The sequence below is a fragment of the Saimiri boliviensis genome, chromosome 6, assembly GCF_048565385.1.
Source record: "Saimiri boliviensis isolate mSaiBol1 chromosome 6, mSaiBol1.pri, whole genome shotgun sequence".
Taxonomy (NCBI): Eukaryota; Metazoa; Chordata; class Mammalia; order Primates; family Cebidae; genus Saimiri; species Saimiri boliviensis.
In genome coordinates, this window is record NC_133454.1 from 41,661,616 (window position 1) to 41,688,091 (window position 26,476).

Sequence of the window (26,476 nt, forward strand, 5' to 3'; positions counted from 1 at the left end):
CACTCTCTCCTCAAGCAGCTCCCTGACCCCCGTATATCCAAAGAGTCACCTCAAAAAGGAGAGCTTAGGCTGACATCTGGCAGGTATCCTTCTGAGACAAAGATAATAGAAGAAACTGGCAGCAACCCTTACTGTTCTGCAGCCACCACAGGTGATCCCCAGGCAAACTCCAGACCCCAGGGTCTGGAGTGGACCTGTAGCAGTCCTACACCAGAGGCCCTCAACTGTTAGAAGGAAAACTAAAAAACAGAAAGAAATAACTTCATCATCAACAAAAAGGACATCCACTCAGACACCCCATCCGAAAGTCACTAACTACAAAGACCACAGGTAGATAAATCCACAAAGATGGGAAGAAAACAGAGCAAAAAGGCTGAAAGCGCCCAAAACCAGAATGACTCTTCTCCTCCAAGGGATCACAACTCATCACCAGCAAAGGAACAAAGCTGGATGGAGAATGAATCTGATGAATTGACAGAAACAGGCTTCAGAAGGTGGGTAATAACAAACCTCTCTGAGCTAAAAGAACATGTTTTAATCCAATGCAAAGAAACTAAGAACCTTGAAAAAATGTTTGAAAAAATGCTAATGAGAATAAACAATTTAGAGAAGAATATAAATGACTTAATGGATCTGAAAAACACAACAGGAGAACTTTGTGAAGCATACACAAGTTTCAATAGCCAAATCGACCAAGGTGAAGAAAGCATATCACAGACTGAAGATCAACTCAATGAAATAAAATGAGAAGGCAAGATAAGAGAAAAAAAAAAAGTGAAATGAACATAGCCTCCAAGAAATATTGGATTATGTGAAAAGACCTAATCTACTTTTGATAGGTGTACCTGAATATGACGCAGAGAATGAATTCAAGCTGGAAAACACTCTTCAGGATATTACACAGTAGAACTTCCCCAACCTAGCAAGGCAGGCCAATATTCAAGTTCAGGAAATACAGAGAACACTACAAAGATATTCCTTAAGAAAAGCAACCACAAGGCACATAATCATCAGATTCACCAGGGTTAAAATGAAGGAAAAAATGCTAAGGGCAGCCAGAGAGAAAGGTCGGGTTACCCACAAAGGGAAGCCCATCAGACTCACAGAAGATCTCTCAGCAGAAACCCTACAAGCCAGAAGAGAGTGGGGGCCAATATTCAACATTCTTAAAGAAAAGAACTTTCTATCTAGAATTTCATATCCAGCGAAACTAAGCTTCAAAAGCAACGGAGAAATAAAACCCTTTAGGAACAAGCAATCGCTGAGAGACTTCATCACCACCAGGCCTGCCTTACAAGAGCACCTGAAAGAAGCACTAAACATAGAAAGGAACAACCAGTACCAACCACTCCAAAAATGTACCAAATGGTAAAGAGCATCAACACAAGAAACAGTGTCAACTAATGGGCAAAACAACCAGCTAGCATCAAACTGGCAGGATCAGATTCACACATAAAAATATTAATCTTAAATGTAAATGGGCTAAATGCCCCAATTAAAAGACACAGACTGGCAATTTGGATAAAAAGGCAAAAACCATCAGTGTGCTGTATGCAGGAAACCCATCTCACATGTAGGGACACACATAGGCTCAAAATAAAGGCATGGAGGAAGACTTACCAAGCAAATGGAGAGCAAAAAAAAAGCAGGAGTCACAATCCTAGTTGCTGATGAAATAGACTTTAAGGCAACAAAGATCAAAAGATATAAAGAAGGGTTTTACATAATGGTAAAAGGATCAATGCAACAAGAAGAGCTAATGATCCTAAATATATATGCACCAAATACAGGAGCACCCAGATACATAAAGCAAGTTCTTATTGACCTACAAAGAGACTTAGACTCCCACACAATAATAGTGGGAGACTTTAAAACACCACTGTCTATATTAGACAGATAAATAAGATAGAACATTAACAAGGATATCCAGGACTTGAACTCAAATCTGGACCAAGCAAACCTAACAGACAGCTACAGAACTCTCCACCCCAAATCCACAGAATATACATTCTTCTCAGCACCATGTCACAACTACTCTAAAATTGAACACATAATTGAAAGTGAATCACTCCTCAGCAAATGCAAAAGAACAGAAATCATAACAAACAGTCTCTCAGATCACAGTGCAATCAAATTGGAACTCAGGATTAAGAAACTCACCCAGAACAGCACAACTTCATGAAAACTGAACAACTGGCTCTTGAATGTTGACTGGATAAACAATGAAATGAAAGCAGAAATAAAGATGTTCTTTGAAACCAACCAAAACAAACACATAACATACCTAGAATCTCTGGAACACATTAAAGCAATGTCTACAGAAAAATATATAGCAATAAATGCCCATATTAGAAGTAGGGAAAGATTTAAAATTGACACTCTATCATCAGAATAGAAAGAGCTAGAGGAGCAAGATCAAAAAAACTCAAAAGCTAGCAGAATATAAGAAATAATTAAGATCAGAGCAGAAATGAAGGAGATAGAGACACGAAAAACCCTTGAAAAGTCAATAAATCCTGGAGCCCGTTTTTTTGGAAAGATCAACAAAATAGACCACTAGCTAAATTAATAAAAAAGAAAAAAGAAGAATCAAATAGATGCAATAAAAAGATAAAGGGGATATCACCACCAATTCTGCAGAAATATAAACTACCATCAGAAATTACTACAAACAACTCTATGCACACAAACCAGTAAACCTAGAAGAAATGGATAAATTACTGGACACTTGCACCCTCCCAAGCCTAAACCAGGAAAAAGTTGAAACCCTGAATAGACCAAGAATAAGGGCTGAAGTTGAGGCAGCAATTAATAGCCTACCAACCAAAAAAAGCCCAGGTCCAGATGGGTTCACAGCTGAATTCTACCAGACATACAAAGAGGAGCTGATACCACTCCTTCTGAAACTATTCCAAACAATCCAAAAAGAGGGAATCCTTCCCAAATCATTTTATGAGACCAACATCATCCTGATACCAAAACCCAGTAGAGACTCAACAAGAAAAGAAAACTTCAGGCCAATATCCATGATGAACATAGATGCAAAAATCTTCAATAAAATACTGGCAAACTGATTGCAACAGCACATCAAAAAGCTTATCGATCACAATCAAGTAGGCTTCATCTGGGGATGCAAGGCTGGTTCAACATAGGCAAATCTATAAACATAATTCATCACATAAACAGAACCTAAGACAAAAACCGCATGATTATCTCAACTGATGCAGAGAAGGCCTTTGACAAAGTTCAACAGCACTTTATGCTAAAATCTCTCAATAAACTAGGTATCAATGGAATGTATCTCAAAATAATAAAAGCTATTTATGACAAACCCACAGCCAATATCTTACTGAATGGGCAAAAACTGGAAGCACCCCTTTAAAATCTGGCACTAGACAAGGATGCCCTCTCTCACCACTCCTATTCAATATAGTATTGGAAGTTGTAGCCAGAGCAATCAGGCAAGAAAAAGAAATAAAGGGTATTCAATCAGGAAAGGAGGAAGTCTAATTGTCTCTATTTGCAGTTGACATGATTGTATATTTAAAAGACCCCATCATCTCAGCCCAAAATATCCTGAAACTGATAAGCAACTTCAGCAAAGTCTCAGGATAAAAAAATCAATGTGCAGAAATTACAAGCATTCCTATACACCAATGACAGACTTAAAGAGAGCCAAATCAAGAATGAACTGCCATTCACAATTGCTACAAAGGGAATAAAATATCTAGGAATACAACTAACAAAGGATGTAAAAGACCTCTTCGAGGAGAACTACAAACCACTGCTCAAGGAAATAAGAGAGGACAAAAACAGATGGAAAAACATTCCATTCTCATGGTTAGGAAGAATAAATATTGTGAAAATGGCCATATTGCCCAAAGTAATTTATAAATTCAATGCTATCCCCATCGAGCTACCTATGATCCTCTTCACAAAACTGGAAAAAAAAAAAACACCTTAAACTTCATATGGAACAAAAAGAGAGCCCACATAGCAAAGACAATTCTAAGCAAAAAGAACAAAGCTGGAGGCATCACGCTACCTGACTTTAAACTATACTACAAGCCTACAGTAATCAAAGCAGCATAGTACTGGTACCAAAACAGAGATATAGACCAATGGAACAAAACAGAGGCCTCAGAGGCAACTGCCACACATCTACAACCATCTGATCTTTGACAAACCTGACAAAACAAGCAATGGGGAAAGGATCCCCTGTTTAAAAAACTGTGTTAGGGAAACTGGCTAGCCATGTATAGAAAGCAGAATCTGGACATCTTTCTGACATCTTGCACTAAAATTAACTCCAGATGTATTAAACACTTAAACATAAGGCCTAACACCATAAAAACCCTAGAAGAAAACCTCAGCAAAACCATTCAGGACATAGTCACAAGTAGGGAATTCATGACCAAAACGTCAAAAGCATTGGCAACAAAAGCCAAAATAGACAAATGGGACCTAATCAAACTCCACAGCTTCTGCACAGCAAAAGAAACAGTCAGTAGAGTGAATCGGCAACCAACAGAATGGGAAAAAATTTTTGCAGTCTACCCATCTGACAAGGAGCTGATATCCAGAATTTACAAAGAACTAAAACAGATCTACAAGAAAAAAACAAACAAGCCCATTCAAAAGTGGGCGAAGGATATGAACAGACACTTTACAAAAGAAGACACACAGGAGGCCAACAAACATATGAAAAAATGCTCATCATCACTGGTCATTAGAGAAATGCAAATCAAAACTACATTGAGATTCCATCTCACACCAGTTAGAATGGCGATCATTAAAAAATCTGGAGACAACAGATGCTGGAGAGGGTGTGGAGAAATAGGAACAATTTTACACTGTTGGTGGGAGTGTAAATTAGTTGAACCATTGTGGAAGACAATGTGGCAATTCCTCAAGGACCTAGAAATGGAAATTCCATTTGACCCGGCAATCCCATTACTGGGTATATATCCAAAGGATTATAAATCATTCTATTGTAAAGACACATGCACACGTATGTTCATTGTGGCAGTGTTTACAACAGCAAAGACCTGGAACCAACCCAAATGCCCATCGATGATAGACTGAACAAGGAAACTGTGGCATATATACACCATGGAATACTATGCAGCCATAAAAAATGATGAGTTTATGTCCTTTGTAGGGACATGGATGAATCAGGAAATCATCATTCTCAGCAAACTGACACAAGAACAGAAAATCAAACACCACATGTTCTCACTCATAGGTGGGTATTGAACAATGAGAACAAATGGACACAGGGAGGGGAGCATCACACACTGGGGTCTGTTAGGGGGGATAGGGAAGGGACAGCAGGGTGTAGGGAGGTTGGGGAGAGATAGCATGGCGAGAAATGCCAGATACACGTGATGGGGGGATGGAGGCAGCAAACTACATTGCCATGTATGTACCTATGCAACAGTCCTGCATGTTTTGCACATGTACCCCAGAACCTAAAGTGCAAAAAACTTTTTTTTTAATTCTATTGCATGTAAATTGTTTTGACAATACCTATAGTTAATTTGGAGGAAGTGAGAAAGAAGTACTGACTAAAACGATTTCAGAAAATATTTACTTATATATTCACTTCTTAACTCTATGCAAAATAGACCTGAGATAGTTTAAATATGTATGTGTATTACAAAATATATGTACAAATTACATATTTGTAATTCACACATATATGGCTAATACACACATACATATGTACATATTATTTTAAAAGAAACAGAAGCCAAAGCCATTATAAACAAGGAATAAACAACTTGCAAAAACAAGTGCTAACAGAATGATAACTGAATATAATATTTGCTCTGAACTGCTTGGTAATTAGTGGGGAAAAGAGAAAATTATTGATGTGCAATACTATTACCACAAAAAAAATTTAGTATGCCAACTGTCCAAGAAGGATTATCCTAATGATGAAGTCATAAAGAAAAGTTAAATGTGAGACCTTTTTTGGAGAATATTGGTAAAAATATTTTATGTAAAGAGTTTTACAACAAACACAGAAACTGTCTAAATACTGTGACTTATTGCAAAGAGCCTTAACAAAAGTTGAAAAAGTAGCATTACACTATATCTTGTAATCCAATTCTGTGGGTGGGGATGACATGTTGCCATCTAATAACCCATTAGGGCAACAGTCCCCAACCTTTTTGGCACCAGACACTGGTTTCCTGGAAGACAATTTTTCAACGGGGGTGCGGCGGAGGGGGTGAAACTTTCACCTCAGATCACCAGAATCTTAGATTCTCATGAGGAGCGTACAACCTAGATCCCTTGCACATGCAGTTCACAATAGGGCTCATGCTACTATGAAATCTAATGCTACTGCAGTTCTGATGTGAGGTGGAACAGGCAGAATGCTCTCTCACCCATGGCTCACAACTTGCTGTAAGTCCAAATTGCTAACAGGCCAGGGACAGGTAGGGGTCTGCAGCCTGAGGGTTGAGGACCTCCTCATTAGGGCACAGGCTATAGTGTAAAATATATAAGCAACTTAAGGGGAAACATATTTCATAACAAATCTCTTTATCTCTAGCATTTGATACAAACATAGAGAGTAATTCAAGAATGCATTTAATGAGAGTGTAAAACACTGCATTTTTTTTTATTGTTACTTACTGAATCAACATCCATATGTTTTAAGGGCCAGATGGTGAAGTGGCAGGATAAGACATTTTATTTTGAATGTTGAAAATTTTACAGAAAAGGTGTTCCCACCTCCCTATGGAAAGATATTTTTAGACAAAGCTAGAATTTTCCCCTAAAAGCAAATCTGAATCTATCAAGTCAAACATTTATATAATCGCTTGATTGTGACCTTTAAGTTCCAAACCATAATGGAGAAATAATACATTTGGAAAACTTTAATTACTGGTGTTAAAACTGACCCATTCAAACCACTGAAAATCCCTGCAGATGCGCCTATAGAATATTTGGTTCTGGATTTTGTAACCATCTGGTGAGCCTACCAGAATGGGTGACTGGAAAATATACTCCATCAAATTTAATTAGTAGATTTGCCGAGAAGAATTTTGGAGAATTAATCAATTTAATTTTGGGTAATGTCTTCCAAAAATGATCATCTTAATTTTGGTGTCTTTTGTGTCAAGGAAGTCATTATTTGTGGCAGCAATTGGATGGCAAAAGCCTTTGCTTTCAGGCCACGTCTAGTTCATAAAACTATATCATGTCAGTAGCAGAATGGAGAACAATTGCTTATTATTTATTTAAAAACAGCCCTTGTCTATAATGTAAAAGGAGTACAAGATCATTAAGGTACAACTAAAACATGAGAAAGGACAGCAGGCAGCACTTTTTTGTACTCTGAAACTGTAAATTCTTGTGCTAGAGCTTTCTTAATATTAAAAAAAATTAATTTATAAAGATTGTAAATACTCAAGATGTACAATGTGATGATTTAGAATAAATGTACCTTCTTAATATTTGACACAATATTAAAATATAGCTTATTTTGAAGTGGTAATTTCAGAAGATGTAAGGTTAGAAGATATATTTTTTCTGTCCCCAGAAAGTAATGAAAGCATAGTAAAAATTACAAACTGTCTCATGCAATTATTGGAATTTATATTAAAGTAGAAGAATAACAGGATGGGTAGAAAATTAATACCTATGCATTTCTTCTACAAACATATATTGCTTTGAGCTCAAAGCTATTTCAGTTAGTTGCTATCCTCGTGGGAAACTAATGGTGCACTCTAACTGGGTCATCAAGAAGTGCTTAATAATGGAACTGCTTTTAAAAAGGTGCAGGCAAGTTTTAGGGACACCAACAACAAACCAGATGGTGCTGCATCCCAGAGGTAACAACAGCAGGGAGTCTTTCCCACCATAAGTCTGAATAGGCAAGGAAGGTGAAGATACACTTGTGTGGAGGGTGTAGCTGTATGGAGAATGCTGAATGGCCGAGACTAGGGCCTTTATTTAAGGATGCAGCCACCCCCCACTTGTTGACCTGGCAGGAAAGGAATCATGTAAAGAATACCTGACTTCCTTGGGAGGCTGAGGCAGGCAGATCACCCGAGGTTAGGAGTTCGAGATCACTCTGGCTAACATAGCAAAAGCCTGTTTCTACTAAAAATAAAAAAAAAATAAAATAAATAAAAAAAAAAAATTAGCCAGGCACTGTGGTGGGCGCCTGTAATGCCAGCAACTGGGAAGGCTGAGGCTGGAGAATCAATTGAACCTGGGAGGCGGAGGTTGCAGTGACCTGAGATAGCGCCACTGCACTCCAGCCCCAGCAACAGAGTGCTAGACTCTGTTTAAAAAAAAAAAAACCTGACTTCCCTTTTCTCCCTTCGATATGTTGCACGTGATTCCTTTTAATCAACTCCACTGGAAGCCAAAGCACACAGCTGCTGACCATTCTGGTCAGCCTCTTCTAACACCAATACAGAGCTAGGTGGGAAAAAATAAAATGTGGATGAAGATGTCGATGGACAGTATCAAGCTCAGTTCTTAAGGAGACACCTAGTGTAATCTCTGAGTGGCAATAACCAGCATAATAAATCTATAGCTCTGGAATATATACAAGTTTGCCTTTTGTAAGATGAATAGCTAATTGAGGAGTCAGTTGGAGTGGTCAATTTGGCAATGTTGCTGAACTACCTATTTAAACAGATTAGCTGCAGCAGCACGGCCAAAGTAGTTTTCACTGTCAGGTGATGGATCAAATGAGGCAGGACCAGTGTACAAGCCCCAGATATAGAGAATGCTAAACTATATAAACTTGGAAGCAGCTCTCCTAGGACTATTAAGCCAGTATAAACAGAATTTCATTCAACAGTGGTTATCCTTTTCTTTCTGCAATCTTAACTACCAAACATATAACATAGGCATTAATATCTCAAACTTAACAGTCATAATTAGCCCTAAAGACCATCCATAGGATTCTCTACTGGAATTTGTTATTCTTGGTTTTTTTAAGCCAAATTTATTAAAAGGATTTGAACTAACAAATCACTTAACATATGTTCTGCGTTCTGTCACACTTCAACTAAACCTGCCAGTTTTAGAGGTATGATACCAATGTTTACCCAAATATGTATAGCAATTTAATTCACCAGCACAATTCATTTGATTGTGTCTATTGGTTTCATGAAAATAAACTTGGAAAACCTTATTTTCTGTCAAAATGTCAGTGGCACATAGTACCATTGTTAAAAAAGCAAAGCAAAACTAATTGGCACGTTGTAAATATTTGATGAAAAATAAATAAATAGTTGGATCTGACTTCTGATGATGCAAACTTGGTTCCAATTTGCTACAATTTTATAAGTTATTGTAGACATTTTTTACATTCATTATAATTCTCAGGCAAATTTATTCTAATTGAAATACAAGTACTTTTTGGCTTTGCCATCTTAATACCTATTCAGAAAACTTCTCCACATTAATCCAGCATCAATAAAAGGTAGTCTGTACCATAATTCAAATTTAATTTGTGAAGTAGTCCTATAGAGTTTTGTGACTGTTTCTAAAAGGGAAGAACTTGGGCAAGCCTATAGATAGATCTAAGTGGTGATTCAAAAGGTTTTTGACTAAAGTTGACCTAATTCTATGATTTAATATTTGATGCCCTTACAGAGAGAAGGCAGTTGATGGTGTGTCCTGAGCATTGCTGGGACGACATCATTAACCAAGCTGGACCACAGGGCAGCATTCAGAGGCTATTCTGGAGAAGGAAACTGTGTTCATTATTGTAATTTTTGCAATGGTTGTAACATTCTGGCTAGATCTACCAAAGACATTTGGGGAGGGGACAGTTGGGAGAAGGGGACTTTACCACCCCGTGAACTTAGAGTGAAAGCAGCAAGCATGTGCTCAATGTCAAGAGCAGAAGCCTCCACACTTGGAAATATTATAGTATCCAACAGTGCTTCATGGTCAGGGATATGTCTGGTTAAAAATGAATCCTTAATAAGGATATAAAATTAACCCAAACTGAATGGAATTAAGTTTTCATTATATTGTAGACCATATCATAGAGGAGCATAAAAAGCAGACTCTAATATCAGACAGAATGAGGCTTTGCTAATTAATAGCTACATGATTTTGGCCCACGAACTTAACTTCTGTATCATCAGTTTTCTTTATGTAAAACAAAGATAATAAAACTAACACTATGCCAATAAAGCACTTAATACAATATTGAAGGCCATGGATTTGTCAAACCTTCGATAATTGTTATTGTTATTACTTTTATTATTATTAAGCTTGATTAAATGGGGAGGAATATATAAAAAGGGCAGGATTTTTACCCTTGTCATTTAATTCAACCTAATTCCCTCTTATTGAGCTTATTCTTTCCTTTGTGTGAAAAAACAGGAAAATCAAAATGAATAAAAACCAGTCTCATACTGTAGGGAACTAGACAGGTAAACGAGCATTTACAGTTATAATTTCACATCCCTGAGGTTAGTGACAGGCATATTGTATACTTAGTAGTTTCAAAAGTAGGATATAGGACTTATTTAATAAATTATTTAATTATTCAGAGTAGCATGAGCTGTAATTACTATACAAACAGCTAGGGAATTGTAAAGAAAAAAGACAACAACCCCACATGGATGAGGCCAGAAAAGACTTCTAAAATGATCTGAAGCTGAAACTGAGGCTTAAAGAAAGATTAGAAGTTGCCAGTGAGCATAGGGGATACAGACTGTCTTAGCACAGGGAACGGCCATTGCACTATGTTAAAGGCAAGAGAGAATCTGTTAATTCAGAGAACTATCAGTCTTCAGTATGAGTTGAGTGATGCATACCTAAGAGAGACAGTGAGAGATTGGTTTGGGAAGATCAGCATCCCTTCTGTCACCACTTCTGGTCATTTCTGTTCCTTCTTTCCCTTATTTTCCTTCATAGAACTTACTACCTCTTGTCTTTCTATTATAAATGTATTTATGTATTGCTTCTTGTCTGCCTCAGCCATTGGAATGTAAGCTTCACAAAAGTAGGCACATCTTACTGTTATATTTCTCTATCTGCAGCCTCTGAATCGGTGGCCTGAAATATAGGGAATGCTAAAAAAAAAAAAAGTTCATTGAATGAGAAGTGAAAGAACAAATAAATAGAGAATTTCTCGTGAAATGTTTTGTAATATTTAGGAAGAAATATCAGTATTGGCATGGGACAAGGGTGAAGCTGAGTCATGAGTCTGAGAGAATCTCAGGTTTCTGATTAAAGTGACTAAGCAAATGTCTAATGACCAAATATGGAATGTAAGAATAAGAGCTAGGTTTTTGTTTTGTTTTTGTTTTGTTTTGAAGTGTGGGATGTCGAATTATAAGTTATGACTCTCCCAGAGTTGTAGGGATGAATTTCCTCACCTATGAAGAATCCACAATCTATTTCCCTCAAATGAACAGCAGCATTCTAAGTTACTCCAGCATGTAGAATGAAGCTATTTTTATTAACAGCTATAGAAAAAAATTATCATGCCTAAAAAAATTCTACATTAGTCTTCTTCATTACTAGAAACTGAAGGGTAGAAGATTAAGAAATTCAAATAACCTGCCTCAGAACCACAGAGTTGAAATGAGAAACAGAATTTTTGCAGTTAAAAGTAACAGAGGTTACCACTGACCCCATCATTTGTCACCTAGCATGCTGTTCAAGAAATCACTCTGTATTTAGATGATCACCTCAGTGTCATTTCTCCACTAAAGAAATTTAATAGTGAATAATCAAATGTATTCACTCTCAGTTCCTGACATGAGTTTACAATTACTTCTTAGAACTGAGCTAGGCTCAGTAGGATATAAAAATAAGGTTAATTATATGGTGAATACTTACTTCATCCTGTATGTTTTCCTGCTAGGAACAGAAATTGTCTCCATAATTGTATGCAAATCCTTTCACCAGAATCATCACAAGAAAATTATGTACTGCTACCCTTGCTATAAAGAAAAGACAAAAGTAACATTCTAAAATATCACTTTCAAATCAACCAAAATGAATGGTTTTTGTTTTATGTATAAAAGCCAGATCCAAATTAATATTATTTACAGTGCACAGCTTGGCATGAGAATATAACAAGCTGATACTTAATATGTTGTGTAACACTTCTTTGAGTTTTGTTGCTAGTGATTGCTTTTATGATTAATTAATGAGATCTGTTGGACTCAAACTTCAGCCTAGGGTAGAATAACTTAATTGGTCTTTTAAGAACCAGAATACTTTGGACAGCATTAGCTATCATGCACCCTCAACTAATGAGTCAATTTTGCAGGGTTAGCTCAGGATTTGTTTTTATGAACCAAAAATACGTCTGTTATTATCATTTAGAATGAAGTTCTTTCTGAAATGAATTTCACACTTACTTTAATTCTGAGTTTTTTGGAGCTTATTTTAGCTCTTATGAATGACTCAGGATAGTGCTATGAATAATAATAATTATGGAAACTAGAGACTAATATTAAGGTACCTTAGGGCATCTCTAGAGGTATTCCTGCTGAGGTATGTGGTACTCTGGGCTTCCATACCTCATGACCTCCCTCTGCCATTTGTGGAGTTGTGGAGTTTTTGCATTTACTTGCCACATTCTTTTAGGGCCTAAAGGTACACTCTTACATACTTTACATGCTTAGTATTAGACAAAGGCCTTGTTTGAGTGCCTGTTGACACACAAACATATATTTTAATTCCTTTTTGAGAATGCAGTGGTTGCTTGTTATGCACATTTCAATTGTGAAATGTATATAATCTGATATAAAAAAGTATCAAATCAGAAGTGTAAATTTTGTATAGTGTGATATATAGAATATATAGTAAAACAGATAAAAGAAAAAATTGTACTTTATGAGCAAAATAATAGTATTTAGTAATTATGTTAGGTGTTTATTCTGATTGGAAATTACTCTTTTATTATTTTAGTTTAAAATTATTCAAATTTTTCAAAACTGCTTTATTTAAATAGACATACATTGCCTTTATTGTAAAAAGATGTTGGTAGAGGTCCATAGTGCTAAGAAGATAAAAAACGCTGGAGGAAAACTTGAAAAGACATCTAGTATATTCATAGGAAATATTCAAAATCTACAGATTGTCTCTAGAATAATTGCTTTCTATAGCAAGAGAGAAAAATGGGTTTCTCAGACCTCTGTCAGGATTTATTATACTGCTTTGGATGATAAAGGAGGTGACTGCAAGGATGGTTTTCATCAGAAGTCAATTGACACCTGAAATCCAAATGGAAGAATATGTGCTTCTGAAGATAAAAAAAAAAAAAAAAAAAAAAAAAAAACACAACAACAACAACAACAAAAATAACCCTAAGAGTTCAATCTGAAAATAGAAGTAGAATTACCACCAGTAGAATATATAGTGGTTAGGCTCAAACTGTCCCTCTCTTTATCATTCATATGCCATTAATCACCATGTTGATTTATTCTGTATCCTTAATCTAGAAACTATTCTCCTTCCACTGTGTGGTCCTAAATCTGGCCCACATTACTTCTAACCTGAATTATTACCATGTGGCTTCCTAAGTGATTTTCCCATTTCTTTGTTACCCACATCCATTGTATTTTCCACACTTCAGCTATAATCTGCCTTCTAAGACATGTTATTTTGTCACTCTTTTCTGAAAGTCTCTGTGAAGTAAAACTTAAATTTCCTTGAATGATAGAGAAAGCTCTTGTAATGTATCCCCTGCCTGTTTATCTCTCCAGTCTTAGAAGCTCTTTCCACAGGCCATGCCAGTTCTTCACATATCCCTTCTTGTCCTTCCAAACACACAAAATAAAAAGTCTTTGAAGCTTCTGAATGTGACCTGCTATGCAAGATGAAAAGTATATTCATAGAGCATTCTAAGGAGAGTTTCCTGAAGCCTCCACACAACCTTTCCACTTATAACCCATTGCCCACAACTTAGTCACAGAGTCATATATCTAGCTGAAAGAGAAGCAAAGTTATATATTCATTCTGACTATCCATAGGTCCAAGTTAAATTCCCACTGCTTTGGATAAAGGGGAGAAGTGGGAGTAGAGAATCACCAGCTTACAGACTCTACTACAGTGCTTTAACTCTAAAGATTTGAATAATCAAATTTTCTTATAAAATGTCATCTAAACTAGATGTGAATACTAGGAAATCAGAAGACAATAAAATGTTAGTGTCAGAAAATGCCTTAGGAAAATCTAGGACCCAGAATAACCACCTTTAAAAATAAGTATTATCAATCTATCTTTGAAGATGAATTTTCTACTTTTGCTCTTGAGTGTTTGTAGAAAAGGGAAAACTCAAGATATTTCATCTTATCTTGGGTTTACATGAATAGCTTCAAGCTGTAGAAGTAGGAAAATCATTGCTTATTTTTAGTATGCCCTTTTTGAACTATGGCATAAATAAATACTATAGTTACAGCTGCAGATAATTTTACCCAAGCTACAGTGTTGGTTATTTCTCCATGTGCTGAAACCTGGGGGTCCAGACTGTGGCCTTTGAACATGTTATTTCAGTACTAAGCTGCTTTGGAAAGAATCCAGACTAAATGGTTATTAAATCTACTCTACAGTTCCAGCATGGTGGCATTAAATGCAGTGAGGATTACAGAATCTTATTTCTTTCTGTGACTCAAATCAATGCATGGCATTAGACGCACACAGACATGCACACCTTTCTCTGTGAATCCACTAGTTTTGGACACTGACAAATTGTGCCAGATCAGAGAAATTGATGATGCAGTAGCAAGTACCTCCATAGCAATTTACAAGATTAATGAGGGAGGCTTTAATTTACGTAACTACAAACTGCTGCTATCCCCCTTGCCATATTCCCTTTTCAGGCTCAACAACCCCCCATGGGACAGACCTAGTCTTCTCCTTTGAAAACCAGTTCCCCTAATCTGCATGTTTCTCTATCCCATATTCATCAAAATGGTATTCCCTGCATCTTATTAATTCATTATTCTGATGATATTTCTTGATTATTTCCACATTCTCACCTCTTCCCCTTTTCTCCTCAATTTCTCAATCCGAAAAATGTCTTTTATATACAGCATTCCATTAACCCTGCTCATGTTAAATACACCCATGACCTTCTCATTGAAAAGCACAATGGACACTTTTTAGTTGTCATCCAAGTAAAGCTTTTTCAGATCAAAAGAAGGATAACTCCTTCTTTTCTAAATAATTTCTTCCCTGGCACAAATTTATTCTGCTTCTTTCTATTGCTCCATGTGTCAACAGTTAAATAACTCTTGCAAAAGAAAATACCAAATAAATAAGCCCAGATATTGTTGTAAGAAGCAATATCTCTGAACTGGTATTCATCCAAAATAGGTCATTATCTACAGATGATGTAAAAAGTGTTGATGCATGAGGGGACAGTGGCTCAGGACTGCTTACCTTATTTGATTCTATTTAACATAATTGATAAAACCTTTATGTGATATTATAACACAATATTTTATATGTAATTGACAGTGTTCTTTAGCAACTATGAAAAAGCCCTTAATTACTATCATAATCTAATAAAATGATTATATCAATGATATGCTCTACTACTACTTGGAATGTGTTTATACAATACTGTGTATTTTGCATAATGGATAGTTTACCTATCAGTTTTGCTAGATAGTAAATTCCTTGTAAAGACAAGAATCACATCTTCCTCACCTTTGTATTTCATATTACCTATCTTTTTAAAAATGTTCTTGTAGGTACATAGTAGCTGTTTACGTTTATGGGGTGCATGGAATATTTTGATACAGGCATACAATGCATAATGATCATATCAGAATAAATGAGTATCCATCACCTCAAGAATTTATTCTTTCTTTGTGTTATAAACATTCTAATTATACTCTTAAAGTTATTTTAAAATGTATAATAAATTGTTGTTGACTTTAATCATCCTGTTGTGCTATCAAATACTACATCTTATTTATCTGATCTAACTATATCTTGGGGTAGAGAGCCAGGTGGATTAAAAGTGAATCCACATTTCCGTCTCCATTTCCCTCCTCCCTTGCTAACCTTCCCAGCATCTGGTAACCATCATTCTATTATCTCCATAAGTTCAATTATTTTAGCTTTTAGCTACTACAAATGAGTGAGAACATGTAAAGCCTGTCTTTCTCTGCCTGGCTTATTTCACTTCACATAATGTTGTCCAGTTCCCACATCTTTATCTTGATATACTTTAAAGAATTCTGGATGTAGTAGCTTTTCAATAAATTATATTGAATTAAAATGTTGGACAGCTTTTTAGAGTAGAAGATTTAAAATATTTTTTACAGTCGTGAATTTCCTGTTAACTACATGATTATTCACCTAAAACTGCAGTATTCATTTTTGACCAACAATATCGTACTACAGATTTTCTAATAACTAGGAGATACAAATCATAGCCAACTGTGGAAATAGTATGACTTGACTTATGATTTTCTAGTTTATATAACAATAAGTTATATAATCATAGATTCAACAGCAGTATTTTCTCCTACTTGCAATATATTTCCAGCTATGTTGGTAAATAAATAAGACACTCATATCTGAATAGCAGTGGATAATAAAAGAGCATATTAGAATCAAACACAACTTATAAAAGAATATGATTTTAGCCAGGCTCTGACACTATTACTCCATGTCCTTTGAACTGCAATGAAAGGATACCACTTATTTCTGACTATGATTAATGGGGCTTTTTAAGTAACCAACTTTCTTTGCCATTCAACAAAGATTGTGTCCTAGGGTTCTGTTTGATTCCAATTCTAGTGTCATTTGTAAATCTAAAAAAAATCAGATAATGAAAGGCTGGATTTGAACTATAATTTTGTTTTTAGAGTGACTACTTCAATTTTGTAAGGTAAGTGGAAATATATATTTAAATTTCATCAGAAGGTATGTGGCTTCACATTCTGTAAAAGTCATGTCAGCAGGAGAAAAACAACATGGATGCCTACTCCTGACAAGAAGCCTGACAGCCACATGAAGCCAAAAATGCAGCAATATTTAAAGAACGGTGCCAAGCTGTGAATTGAGCCCAGGGAGAAGACTATTGCTATGTGTGGGGGCCATTTTTATTATTTTTACAACACTCAAGCAAACAAAAAATCTTGGCATTATTCCGGTATGATGGTAAATAAAAGGAGAAAAAAGAAAAGTAATACGTTAATTAGTATTTTTAAAAGCATTCATTTTAAGTCAAAGAACATGTTCATAGGTGTCAAAAATGAATTAAAAGAACATTGCCTCAGTTACTACCAGAGCACAAGCCCCAGCGACAGAATAAATGAGGCATGGACATATATATTAAGGAAGGTTTCATATCATCACATTATGTATACATTGAATAGGAAACAAGAGAAAGAGTGCCAGGGTTTTGGGGCGGGGGATCTAAAAGATTTGAAAAGATAATTACTGGCACCATTACAAAAGGAAAGACTAAATGGGGCAATAGATATACCAGAATAATAATTAACATGCCCTCTTTCTTCCTCTTCGGGGAATTTTTTTTCGTTTAGCTAAAAATGAATCCTGACTGCCACAGTATTTCATTTGGCAGGATATCAGGTAATTTATATTTCAAATATGATCTCATCATCAGTTCCATCTGTTGATATGAACTGAGCATCAGTAATGCTTGGAACTCTTATGTGTAGAAAACATACCTGAAAAAAATTTAAAATTCCTGAATCTGTGAGACTCACATACCAATTAGAAAACTGAAAAAATATTCCCTTATCTTGCAAGTGCTTTATATTTGTTTTAAATCTTCAGTTTTAATCCACCCAGCTCCCTGCCCCAATTCCAGGATCACAGGAAGAGGAAACTACAGACAGTTGCTATAGAATTAGCTCAAATAACTGTTAGAGTTTCTTAAAGAGGACTAGAATATTTTGTTTATGCTAAACCGTAAAGTGAAAATATAACCGACTAACCAGCTCTAACCAATCTTAGTGTATGGAATATTTATTAATTCAAATAATCTTTTTGTTTCTTCTCTCACATTACAATTCACAAATGAGAGATGGGGCCAGGTGCCTCATCTACAGGTGGCTCACGCCTGTAATCCCAGCACTTTGGGAAGCCAATGCTGGCGGATCACAAGGTCAGAAGTTCAAGATCAGCCTGGCCAACATGGTGAAACCCCATCTCTACTAAAAATACAAAAAGTAGCTGGGAATGGTGGCTTGCGCCTGTAGTCCCAGCTACTTGGGAGGCTGAGGCAGAAGAATCACTTGAACCCAGGAGGCGGAGGTTGTAGTGAGCCGAGATCGTGCCACTACACTCCAGCCTGGGTGACAGAGCAAGACTCCATCTCAAAAAATAAAATAAAAATAATGACAATGGAAAAAAAAAGCAGGAAAATCAAGACAATGTTGGCCTGAAGATATACTCCAAATGCAGGAATTATGAGTTCAGAGCTCCTGCCTTAACCCAGGTGCTTGGACCAGATGCCTTCCCTTCCACATGCAGAGAGATCAAGATCAAGAACAGGTGGAAACCATTCATTTTATTTTCTCATGGAAGGTTGTCTTCATGTAGTAAACGCCCCCACCTTCAGCAGTCTTGCATGCTCCTTCTCAGCCTTCAAGACCCAATACAAGTTTTTTCTCCTTTGTGGAATTTTAACTTGTTCCATTCAGACAACTGGAACTAAGCTTTCCCTTGGGCCAACACTTTACCTTGAGTCCTGCTACACACTTTTTAAAACTAAATTTCTGGTTTTTATTTGGATATCATTCTCTTATACTGGATTAGGAGCACCAGTGCCTCACCTAGTGGTCATTCAACTAATCTCCAATCTATATCATTCCCCAGCTGAGAGAGGAAGAGTTAAATAATACCTCTACAATATGCACCTGTCCTCATCACCAAATAAGGCACCTAGAATAATGGGTCCTCAATAAATACTGTTGTACTGTTTCTTTTACGTCTTCTCTTCCATAGTTGAACCAAAAATGTTGTGCTACCTTGCTCAAGGAGAAAGTCAAACAGTTGTTCAAAATGAGCTCCATCTAGTGAGTAAAATAGCAAAAAGGGTTTATGAAATTGCTATTGACTACAGGTGGTGATAGATTTGGTTTGAAGTTTGTCTCATCAAAAATGTGTCTGGAGCAATGCAATGTTCTCCAGTAAAGAGATTTTGAGAGCTTACACAAGTTACGGTATTGCTACTTCATTCAATCTCTATTTTCAGAGATTTTGTTCTCCTGAGTACAAATTATTCAGAAATAACCACGCAAACTTTAAGTTTCTAAGCATTCAGTATATTTTGGAACACAGCAGTGTTGATACAGGCTCAGTGCCTGTATAAGTCATTATATGGGAGTAAGAGCATGTTTTTAGTAACTTTTTTTCCCCCAATAGGATACTCGATACTCCAAGCTATTATGGAAAAAGCAGGACAAAATGGTTGGCATGTCAGCGCTATATGTGTGGAAAATTTTAATGATGTCAGCTATAGGCAACTTCTGGAAGAACTTGACAGAAGACAAGAGAAGAAGTTTGTAATAGACTGTGAGATAGAAAGACTTCAAAACATATTAGAACAGGTAAGCTCTAGATTTTATATTTTTAACCTAGACCCTATGCAAAAAGAAATTAACCTTTGATTGACTTGTTCCCATCAACATCTGCTCCCAACTTTTTGGTTTGGAGTGTGAGGTTTGAGAGTTTTCATTCCGTGATTTATCTTCAATACCAAATCACAATGTTTCATCACCAAAGACCTTTTTGGTTCTTAAGTCTCAATGTATTTAGAAAGCTATTTCTCATATATTCTTAAGACTTGAAAAAGTAAAGGACCCTATGTGAATCATTAAGAGCTCTTGGCCTCCGGTTTTCAAAAATATTAATGTTGAAGATTTTTGCCATCTAAAACTGTTACAAACATTCTAAATTTGTGAGTGTGCCTTTGTTTTTAGAGGCACACTTACTTTAGAGAAGTGCTACATGAGAAATAGCAACATAAATTACTAAAGAAATAAAGTACAAGAAAGTCAGTTGAATACTGTGTATAGCAGTATTCTGTATATGTTTTCTGCTAGGTATTATAAGTAAATACATTACTACCTCAATGGAGATGGTTTTCATTCAACTCTCCTCATAACAGAAAAATCCTTGAATAAAGATTTCAATAAATATTTGTTGATTTGATTTAAAGCAACCAAGAAAAGATAAAACTGAGTTTTGTTGTTGTATTAAATGATAGGAAAATATCATCAAATAATGGCTAACATTTGCCTTTCCCCAACCCTGCAGATCATGATAAAGCTTTAAAGGCTCTTTGACCAAAATTGCAGTGAATGAATGCCATCTAGTGGTTTTAGAAATGCTTGCTCGTATTTGCCTATAATATGTTAGTTCAGCCAGACATGGGTAATACAATTTTTTGTTGGTTAGTTTGTTACATATAGTTTAACTGCATAATTATATTATTTAATTTCTAATAGTTAACTTGCCAATTTGGAGGTTTATTTATAGGAATCACTTTAATATTCAATTATAAAAATAAAAACTAAAATGTATTTCAGAGATTCTGCCTTAATATTTACAGGCACGGGACTAGATGTCTTCAGTTTCATTCTTCAACTATATTAGCATTTGTAAAAGTGAAAAATTTTTTAAAAAGACACATGTTGTATTGTTAAAGTCTAAAGAAGCCAGACTTTAATATAAGAGGAAATAACAGAGTATTTACTTCCTGTCATCCCTTTGTAGACGAGAGAAGCTTAAAAAAAAATACTTGAAATATGCATATGTTATTCTGGGAAATATTAATTAAAAGCCTATACATCACTCAGGCTTATTTCTGAGAGAGTCCAAAAAATTATTGAAGTTGTAGCTATTCAATGTATATGAAATTTTTAAATGGTTATTTACAGAATCCAAGAAGAATTTTTCTTCTTTCTTAAGCAATACAGCGACTTTACCTCTGGCTCCCATTGCCCTCCCTCCCATTCCCACCCCTATATTGAGAGTTTGAGTTGTTTGACCTGAACAACTGAAGCTTTGTAAATAACTCACGCCGAATCCCACAGAGCAGCCAATTCTAAGAACTGCCTGGATTGCCAAGTTCCTGTCAGAGGGTGAGTAAGGCTCAGAAAGACCCTCCACTTAGCACCTGTGCTTAAAAGACTAAGTCTGGAGGAGGCAATTGAGTGCCTAAAGCACACTGACCCATTTCAGAGGCTTAGCTGGTTTCTAAGAAGAAAATCGGCACACCTGGGTGCTTTGGATAAACTCTTTGAATAAGCGGTAAATGAGCTCTTGCTAAAGGAAGTGGACTTTTTTTTTAATTGTCATTTTAAAGAAATTAGAAAACTTGAGTGTCTACTTTTCTATTCTTCTTGCTGAATTCTAAAAGATTTCTTTTCTATTGTGGTTGCATGGTAATAATGATAATAGTAAGAGAACTTTTTCCATTTAAAATGCCTCTCAGGTATAAATCTCATAAATTGTAGTAAAGTCTACAGCATTGTGAGAAAATAATGTACTCCTAATTGCGCTATAAAATTTCCCCCCGAGAAAAGATGTGTTTTGATTCTGAACATGCTGTTGTTGTTTACTATCTGTATTGTAATTTCTTGTGGCTCTAAATAAAACAACTTTTAATGTTTTCTTAGTTTTACTCTTGGCTCATCCATAAGAGCCAATCCACACTTTGTCAGGAATTTGTACATGTACCTTAATACCCCTGTGTTTCAACATCCTCTTTCATAAATTAAGATAGCAAGAGAAAACAATTTCAAAGGACCAATCAAAGCATTTTTAGAAGGCAAAAAGTTAAATGTTAAATAAAATATTAATTAGGAAAAAATCCCTTTGAAAAGGTGGCCTTTTCTCTGAAGATGGTGAGGTTAATACAATGATGATAAAGTTCTAAAAGGATGCTCACATTTCATATTAGTAAATTTCTAGAAGGATGGGCACACTTCATATTGTGGTAGAATGCCATCTACAATTATTTCATTGACATTTTAATTTGTACAAATTTATAAAAACATAATAGAAGTAGTTTAGACAATAGTCTCTCAAAATCTGTTCATGGACAACTGTGGTTATAGAAGCATTTCATCTTCTATACATGTTTTCCAAATTATTTTTATGACATGAACTAATTAGTTCTTATAAATGTATTGCTATTTAAGGTAGTAGCTAGCCATATACTCATTCAAGCATTTCAAAATATGAGTTTAAGATCAAGTATTTGAAAATATGTTTTAATGTACACTATAAGAAAAAATGGGAGAATGTATGTAACTATCACCCACTGAGTCATTTAAGAGAGTAAAAACATATTGAAACCACACAGTTAGATTTACTTTGTATCAACTCCAATCAAACAAATTGGAATTTTGGCTCTCTAAATCCAATTAGCAATTCGGTCCATTCATCTGCAGAAACAAACTTCGAAAAGAAACCTAAAACTAGAAGTATTTTTAAGTGTTTGCTGAATTTTTGTTATAAATTTTTGATAGAATATTTTTACATAAATTGCTATGAGTTTGAGTTTGACTGAAAGATATTATAAATATCATTGTGGACTCTAGCTTTATTTCTTTCACCTAATTTTCTTTCTGTAACAATCTATCAATTATTTTGTAGAACAGCTTGCAGTAGCTTAGTATAGCTGAAATCAACTGTTTAATATCAAAATAAGAGATTTATATTGGGAGACTTTTTATATGTTATTTTTACATGTATCTATTTATTTTAAATTCTGAACTCTGTTACTTGCAAAGAATCCCTAGGGATTCTACCTAATAACCTTGTCACTTGAACATTGAAGTATCAGAATTTGATTCACATGTTTAACTTAATAGCAAAAAAGCAACAACAAATCTTGTCTTAACTATCTTTCTGGCATCCAAAGTATTTGAACAAAATGACACTTAAGGCTAGAGGGTGCTCACACATTTTACTCCACCGTGATAAAAACCCAAGGGTCCAGCAGCTAGATTTGAGTGCTCCTGTTAGTGAAACCCTATTCCCATGAACACCCAACTCTGATCCCCTGGAACAGAATTATCACAATGGGTAGTTGGATGGTCTGCACTCGTCTATCTTTTTCTTTGGTCAGTTAACTTATATCCCCCAAATTATGATGGTTCCAATAAAATAAAAAGTAGTGTCTTCACTCTCTGTGTGATGGATAAGAAATCTTTAGTTGTTTATTTTTAAAAAGTAAATGGAATAACTTACCACCTATGATTATTCTTCTCACTTTAAATAATGATGCTCAAGCTGAGATAATCTTGAAAACCCTTGCTCTCTCTAAAAGTCAATAATGCTGTTTCTAGTGAAGTTTTTTTGATAGTTTGTTTGATCCTAAAGCAATGTATCATTTTATGCATGGGATATATCTTAAAAGAAGCATATATTAATAGTAAAACTTCACTCAGGTGACCTTCTCTGGATATGTATTCATTCTACAAACATTTGTTAAGTGTCCACTATGTGTGTGTGTGTGTGTGTGTGTGTGTCTGTGACACTGCATATGCATATATATATACACACATACACATACACACACATATAGATACACACACATATACACATGTGTATATGTGTGTGTATCTATATGTGTGTGTATGTGTATGTGTGTATATATATATATGCATATGTGTGTGTGTCTGTGACACATACACACACACATATATACACACATATATACATATACACACATATATGTGTGTACATATGTATATATACACATATATGTGTGTATATGTGTGTATGTGTATATATGTGTGTATATATGTATATGTGTGTATGTGTATATATGTGTGTATATATGTGTGTGTGTATATATATATGCATATGCAGTGTCACAGACACACAGACACACACACACACACACACATAGCGGACACTTAACAAATGTTTGTAGAATATATATACATATATATATAGAGTCAGGTCCTATGCTCTACTGAAAATGTAATGCTAAGCAAAACAGATACATTTTCTGCTATAATTAGTAACTGCTGTCTGGTTAGCTAGGGTTTACACCAAAAGTGTTTCCTAAAATCCTACTAAAATATATTATTTCTTTTAGAAATACATTATGTAGAAAGTGATAAAGGATCTTGCACTGCCTTGGGTATTTTGCTATGGATGCTAGTTATTATTAAATAAACGATGATATCAAAGACATTTGATAGAGAACTAGAACAATATTGATCCCAGTAAGCACTATGAATGTATTTAAGGTATGGAGAAAGATAGTAAGGAATGATCTTACAGTATAAAGTAGATATTAAACAAAACAATGGAGAAAAATTTCTCTACAGTTCACTCACAGGTACCTTAAACTGCCTCTTTATCACATACCTCAGATTTAACTGGAACCCCTTTCAGCAGTATTGCCACTTTCATTATATGAAAGGGAATTCAGTGTCCCATCAGACACAATGTGAATCTCGGATTACTGCCAAAACCAGTGACCTTCCCACACTGTTTGCAAATCAATCAAAAAAGCCTAAAAGCCAGGACTGACCTCTCAGAGGCTTATTGTGACTAAAAGAAACCAATAATCCTACCTCAGGGCAAGATCTATTAGAAAGAGAGGGAAATTTCTCACAAACATAAATGTGGCCATTTACATGTAAGAGATTAAATGTGGACATGATCCCAGTTAACTGGCGCCTACCACGTCTAGTATCACCTAAGTGAGATGTTAGGACTCAGTTTTTGTCAAATGATCAAATGCATGGCAATACTTAGTAAAAGCCTATTTATCTGGAGTCTGCATTTACAAATTTTCACAACTCTCAAACATTAGGAATCGTACCAAATCTACAACTCTGCCAGTTCCCCCCGAACTCCCAAAATGTCTCTATATAGAATAAAGTGTTATAAGCAGCCAAAGGCTTGAAGAGCCTGCCTCTGTATCCCGTAACTGGTTGACTCATTGCCTAAAAGGAAAGGAACATTTTTGTTACTGGCTAATGGCCATAGGTCTCTTTTTTATACCAAAGCCAAAAAGCAAAACAAAACAAAACCCTCAAAAACAAAACTATAAGAGACAGAAGAAACAAAAAGAAGCACAATAATAAGAAGAAAGCTAGCTATAGTTATAAGGAGGAGGAGTCATTACAGGAGAGATCTCATCATTGGAGAAAACAGCTTTGATTATTTAAATCATCTGTATAGAAGGATTCAGTGGCATACACTCTGACAGCAGGAATGAGCCAACAACTGTAGGTGGAGCAGCTCTGTACTTGACACCTCATATGTTCATTTAACATCTGTTTGCCAGACATGGTTCTAGGCACTGCAAACGCCTTCTGAACAAAGGTGAACAACTCATGGTCCTTACACAATGCTTACACTCAAGCTGGGAACTCAGAAACATGCATAAATAATTACAAGACAATTTGATGGCTTCAGAAACTGAGATATTATAAAAATGCATGAAGAATCCAGAAGATGGGGTAGTTAAGTATAATCAAGGCAGTCCCAAATGTTTCACAGAGAAAAGAAGCATTTAAACTGAAAATGCACTGGATTTTCCTAGCCAGAGAAAAGGGATAGGGTATTCAAAGTACGGATGAACTGTAAAGAAATGAGATCTGAAAATGCTCAAAAAGTGATCAAGATTGGCTATAAAACGAAAGTAGAAGCTTAAATGGAGCAATAGATAAAGTTGAAGCTGTAAAGATTGGAGGTAGCAGAAATGTGGATTCCTTGCATTACACTAGTTTAGTTGCCTATCCTTCCTATTGAAATCTTATCTCCATCAGGGCAGAGTCTATGATTATTGTTACCCATACATCCCCTACTGACAATAGGGATTCACAAAATAATTGTTGAGTAAATTGGAAGTCTAAATGAGCCTCACTTGAAGACACAGGCAGGAAACACATTTTGTATGTGTTTAAGGGAAGCCTTCAATTACCTGGGAGGTTTTCTTGCTAAGAATTTCACCTGTCCAAGATTATGTGACACCTGCATATCCCAAGGTTTGTTGTACAGGCTGAAGAAAAGCAAGAGTTTTATTTCCATATATTAAAGTAACAATGGGCAAGATGCAACAGGAACAAGTCAGGAACCCAAAGAAATTACTACAGCAAAGAAATCATATCAGCAATTTCCCGCACTGCAGTACTGGCAGAGCTTGCTGCTTTGCTTCATTATAAAGCTCCTTTTACATGTCAAGCTTTGCTCAGTCAGGTTCTACAATAAAGTAAGAAGAAACTCAAAAGATGTGAGGTTATGCTAAGAAGGTGAATTTTACTTCTTTAATATTACTTTTTAGAAGAACTGATGCGAATGTGCAAGTCCCATTACGATGCACTAGGTTTGTCATTTTCATAGAAAACAGAAACACCTTTACAGATCTGTCGGACTAGTGCAAATGGAATTGGTGGAGGTTAGAAAGGGGTGTCTAATTGTCTCCTAGCAACTGTTACCATGGTTACAGCCACACCTCACTTCCTTATCAAGTAAAAAATAGGATGAAATAAAAGAAAAAGTG

At 35.6% G+C, this 26,476-nt stretch overlaps 1 protein-coding gene across 11 annotated transcripts in view; it reads left to right on the forward strand.

The window, feature by feature from the left end:
* GRIA4 (glutamate ionotropic receptor AMPA type subunit 4) overlaps positions 1-26,476 on the forward strand; it is a 359,494-nt gene that overhangs the window by 224,133 nt on the left and 108,885 nt on the right. For all 11 annotated transcript variants that reach the window (XM_039471113.2, XM_074400500.1, XM_010334607.3 and 8 more), the window contains exon 5: positions 19,363-19,547. In XM_039471113.2, the coding sequence (XP_039327047.1) occupies positions 19,363-19,547 (185 nt within the window). The remainder of the gene's footprint in view (positions 1-19,362; positions 19,548-26,476) is intronic.